The 5705-nt window shown below is 43.0% G+C and overlaps 1 protein-coding gene across 1 annotated transcript in view; it reads left to right on the forward strand.

Moving 5' to 3' along the window:
• The first annotated feature begins 364 nt into the window (after nt 1–364).
• lasp1 (LIM and SH3 protein 1) overlaps nt 365–5705 on the forward strand; it is a 17891-nt gene continuing 12550 nt past the window's right edge. Inside the window, exon 1 of the mRNA XM_042085671.1 lies at nt 365–669. Within this exon, the coding sequence (XP_041941605.1) occupies nt 601–669 (69 nt within the window). The 5' untranslated portion in view covers nt 365–600. The remainder of the gene's footprint in view (nt 670–5705) is intronic.

Below are 5705 nucleotides of genomic sequence, written 5' to 3' on the forward strand. Positions count from 1 at the left end.
CAGTCACAATAGGATGTCTACGGGGACCCAATTGGAACTGGGACTGCCAGAGATCTGTCATGTGAATGTTTTGACATTATATTCGCCAGCTTTCGTGAAAACATTAGCTACAATCAAATTATTTAGTGATGATGTTCAGGGGAAGGCTACATTAAATTTTACACAGAAGACTGATTCTGCTGTAGCCACAACTTCCGCATTCCTGTACCAGTGAAGGCATTCCAGAAAATGCTTTCTCGACTAAGTCCCCCAAAACAGACACGGGGAATGTTTCATACACGTGCTTACCAGTAAATATGCTACTGTTATGATAATGTAATTTAGACTTCTTTACAGTTAAATTCCCTTTGGAAATGGAACGCCCCACTTGCTTCGGTCGTGCGCGCGTCACAACCCAGAGACGCGCGTGCTCGCGCTTTCCGCGTCTGAAATCCGTGCGCTGACAGCCAGCGGTGAAAGAACATCAACAGCCACCTCAAAGACCGGAAAATTAATTCATCATCCATACGTGAATCTGACGATCTTCAATTGTATTTTCTTTATATGTAAATACCAAAGGCATTCGTTTTATTCGGGATTTTGCGAACTTCGATTTCAATCATGAATCCGTTGTGTGGCAGATGTAACAAAGTCGTGTACCCCACGGAAAAAGTGAATTGTCTGGACAAGGTAAGCTACTAGCTAGCAACCAAAATACATGCTAACACTAGCTGATGTAGGCTACCTCTTGGTATAATTTATGATTTTTGGATTTTTATCATCGTGCTACAATGAACACATTCAAAGTGACACAGCAGTTCGTAATTCACCACAAAGCAAATCCTTAGTTCAAGGTAAACACGGTGAAAATGAGAGAATTGTTGGCTGGCAGACCAAGCAGGTTATTCAGGAGAGTCGCTATGGAAACTTGTGGCTACTGTGACTATCGACCGTCCATCTTGACAAACAAAATCAGTCTGTTAATTTGTTTTTGGCGCGTTCGTTTCAGGTTGCATCTTCTTCTTTATATAGCTAGCGATACCTGTGTTATGACACAGCGAGGGAAAGTGTGTGTGGCCTGGGCTGCGCTTGAACATGGCGTGGTAGAGATCTGACGTGTCAGAGTCGCATACAATGGGTGGATTCAAAGCAAACCTAATCGTGGCTCTTTCCTCGGGGCAGCTAAATTGGTCTGTGAAGTGTGAACTGAAATAGAGGTTAAAACATTGTACGCACAATCTTACTGGGTACTCGGAGGAGAGGCACTAACCAGTGGCCATCAGTGGTTCAGCTAAGCCAAAATCCAAACAGGCTAGCCACAAAAGCGCTGTATATATTTCGACAGATGTTGACCACGTAGGCCAAGTCAGCAAGGTGATTGCAAAGCGAAATTATCCTTAGCCCATTCGTGCGTAAGCCAAGAATAATGGCCTCAGTTGACCAGAGACTGCCAACCATTTGACTAAGGTGAACTGTTAACCATCTCTTTATCACGCTCACTGGTGAACTTTCTGTCTTTCCTGCTTGTTTAGTATCTGGCACCTTCCACCTAAATATCCTGAGGCATAAGTGTCTAGCCAGATAAGTTTTAAGCACAGTGCTAGCTAGCTAATGCGACCTATTCTGCATAAAAACTAACATGTAGGCTACCTACCAACAATATCGGAACGTGTCCGAATTCGGCTCTATTTGAGGTTCCCAACAGCACAATGACATTCAATTGAGTCACCTGTTCGCCGGTGGGATATTAGCCGTCGATGGGGTATAAGTTGTTGATGTTTGCCTGAGAAATGACACATGGCGTTGTGATGCCGCTTACTGATGTAAACATCCGTCGTTCCTTTACAGCATGCCCACTGACTGTCAAGCAAGCGTGATGTCAAATGTTTTGGAATGTCATAGAATGTTGAGATGGGTTAAGCTCCCCCAGTCTGTAGCAGGGTGGGGTCTGCTAAATGTTATTATGTTTGTTCTTGAATGTGTGGATCTGTACAACAGGGGGGAGAGCTGCCCATCTCAAGCGATAATGCGTTTTATGGCCCTTAAGAGCGCGTTAAGGAAATCGATGACCCAGAGACTGCGTGGCTGAGACTGAGAGACCTTATCAGAAAACAATAAAGCCAGCCCGACAGAATCCACCCCAATCTTTTGTGCAATGTCGGTTTGACGTGTATAAAGCCTGTAATGTCTGGATCTTGTTACATACGGGTCACCTTATAGGTAATGATGTAACTGAAAGGGATTCAGTGTTAGTGACTGATTTGTTAGTTTTTCATTTTGGAGAAGAGGATGATGTGTGTGTGTGTGTGTTGGAGAACGCCCATTTTAAACAAACCTCACAGCTGAGGTGTGCCAAGCTGTGTGTGCACTCAAGCAAACACACACCCAGTGGCCAGAGGCAGGCTCACTACTCATACAGAGGCCCACACAGCACAGAGGTTAGCTTAGGCATACACACACACACACACACACACACACACACACACATACACACACATACCACACTCACCCTGAGAGCTGAGGATGCACACATCTGGACACATTATATATAGAGGTTGGGAGAAAGAGACACTAAACAAGAAGGAATAGAGTGGAATTGAAGGAATGTAGAGTGATTAAAGAAGAGGTATAGAAAAGTAGAGCTAGTAATTGGATAGGAATTGCAGAAAGGCAGGGTGGAGGAATGATGGAGGGATGTTGAAAAGGACAGATGAAGGGGAAGCAGAGAGCAGCATTAGAAGAGTGGATCTAATGATGAAAGGGAAGTGGGCCTGGCATCATTCTTTCATTCCACCTCAGTGCTCCTGTCCCTTGTCTGTCAGGCAAACAGGGCTGACAAGAAGATGCAGACACACACACACACACACACACACACACTCAGTGAACAGTTAGGGCACCACTCACTGCAGGACAAACCCAGCTATGGTGGGTGATGGACAGCAAGACTGGTGAACTGGACACATGTGGTCTTATGGCCTGCCTAGTAAAGCTTCTTTGTTAGCGTTAAAGTGTGTGTGTGTCTGTGTGTGTGTCTGTGTGTGTGTCTGTGTGTCTGTGTGTGTGTGTGTGTGTGTCTGTGTGTGTCTGTGTGTCTGTGTGTGTGTGTGTGTCTGTGTGTGTGTGAGTGTGTGTGTGTGTGTGCATATATTCCTGCATTAGGTGAAGTCAGAGTAGAGGTAGACATGTCGTAGCTAGACTCAGGCTGTGCTTAGAGGATTTGTGCCCAAACTCACTCTGCACGGCGTGAACATTGGTGGTTCCCTACGGGCGACTCTCTTCCACTCCCACATTTGGTTAATGATTCCCATACATGGATCCAATGGTCTCTAATAACATTGCAGCTGATTTGCACACGTACCAGAGACACACCCACTGTCAGTGGTGAGTGAGTTTAGCCTTTATTATGTCTCTGTTTATTCAGACATAACCCCTATCTATTTGTAATGCTTTGGGATAAGCACACACTCAAATCTTCACACAGTGATGCACAGAATTGTGTGCACACATACACACACACATGCATGCATACACATCTTTGCATGTATGAAAGCACAATCATTATGTATTTTGAGTGTGTAGATCAACATCTACGCGTGCTTCAGTATAGGCATGGAAGACTTGTGGTAGCAGCCATATTTAGCTATGTCTCTGGAGGTCTCTTCAGCAACTCGGTGGTACTCTGTAATTTCTGGATAGAGATATGTCATTCTGAGGATCTCCTTGTTTTATCACAGTATACCGCCCCTCCTAAATCTTAACTACCGCAGGTCAGTATGGCAGAGGTCTATAGGCTGTTTCATGGGCGTAGATTTAGGGTGGGACGCTAAGGACTAGTCCTAATCAATATTTTAAGATGACAAAATTGTCCCCACCAATATTTTAGCGAACTCATTTGTGCTGCTGATTCCGACAGCCAGCACGACACAATGACGTGTCAACGACAATGGTAAGTTAGGGCTGTCTGCCAATACATAGCCTATTCCATAAAAGGCCAGAGTAAAACATTGTGATATTCCCTTTGCCCTTCAGCATACATGTTTGCCCCTTTTTGTGGTTTGTAGATCAGCTATGCCACCCAAAAATACGAAGCTTTTTCATTATTCAGTCTAGGCAAAATAACTAGCCATACAAACTGGCAACTGGTGACCAGGCTTTCAAATGCGGATTTTACTGTGTAAAATAGCATTAGCTGTTAGGATATTACCCAGGATATTGTCACAGCTAAACCTAGCTTCTGTAATCTTCCAACCAAAGTTAGGAGTCATGTTGAATAGGCTAAGGGTGTGCCGCACGGACAGTCGCATATAGGCACAGAATAGAAGTCACCATCACTGACTGTTAGGCTAATAGGCCTTTATCACGGCAGCCAAAGTAGGAAGTGAACAGTCCTGTTCCTGTGTAAGCACAGGTGTTTAATTATGGTTATGGTTATGGTTATGGATTTAGCAGACGCCTTTGTCCAAAATTAAGTGTCAGATTCGGCCACAGTTACTTCAACCAGAGGCCTCGTTAATGTTTTTAGGAACACCTGTGGTTTGCCTGCCAACAGGAAATTGAACAGCCCTACTTCAGCTGCCCGTGGGCTGCCGTGATATAGGCCTATTGGGCTACCAATCTTGCAGTCGCAATAAACAATGGATCCGAGACATTTTCCTGTTCCTATATTCTGTTTATGTACGCTAATGTATTTGTGAATGTAGCCTGCACAATGCAAAGAAATAAAAGATAAACTGTTGCGTTTCCATACTCATAAAAATGAACATTGCGAGACACTTATCTCTTCTATGATCTCATTCCAGAAAAAAATTCTTTGACTTGTTAGTTTTTTGAACATTTATTTTATCTAATGACATTGCAAACATGATTAATTGAATCCACATATCCTTGCACTTGCAAAACTATTTTTCACTAGCCTAAAACCGTGAGACTGAAAGCTAATTGCGTTCACGTTCCTCTTAAAGTGACAAGCACTCAATTAGATTTACACACCACAAGTGATGATATTAAAGACAAGTGTAGCCTAATCATTTAAATATCAATATGATTTATTCAAATGACTAAATATGTTTAGCTATTAGTAATCATGCAGATCATAAAATACTATAAATAATTAACAATATAAGTTTATAGTTTATATGAATTCCAAAATAGCCTATGACAACCATCACTTTCTATGTGTGTGTGTGTGGAGGGTCAATCAAATTCTATGATTGCCACTGATGTGAATGATCTCACAAATCACACAAACCAAATAAAATTGAAAAAAAATCGCAATAGCATCGAAATCGCGATTCTTCACTTGCTATTGGTATTGAAACAATTATGTTGGTATTGTGACAACAGGAGTTGTGAATGTGTCCCCAGCAAAGCTGAGACCAAACTTACGCCCTTGGGCTGTTTACTGCACTGCTCTGGCCCTTTAGCTTCAGTGATCAGTTTAACTGTAGAGGCGACGCTCCCTGAAACTCTGGCGAAAGATCACTGGCACATGTTCACAAGTTGAAGCCATGTTCCCTTGTACAGCGGAACAGATGCATTCTCCTTTTCTCATGTTGGCACACGTATTAAACAAAAATATCAGAAGTAGCTTGTTATTGTTAACCTTGAAGACAAACAAAGGGTTTTGGGGCTGGAATGTAGGGTAGCGGGTCAGGTCGGTACAGTGGAGTGTGTCTCTGTGAGTCAATGTTGACTCTGGAGATAAAGGATCAAAGTCCCCTCCTATT

The sequence above is a fragment of the Alosa sapidissima genome, chromosome 3 (genome assembly GCF_018492685.1).
Source record: "Alosa sapidissima isolate fAloSap1 chromosome 3, fAloSap1.pri, whole genome shotgun sequence".
Lineage (NCBI taxonomy): Eukaryota > Metazoa > Chordata > Actinopteri > Clupeiformes > Clupeidae > Alosa > Alosa sapidissima.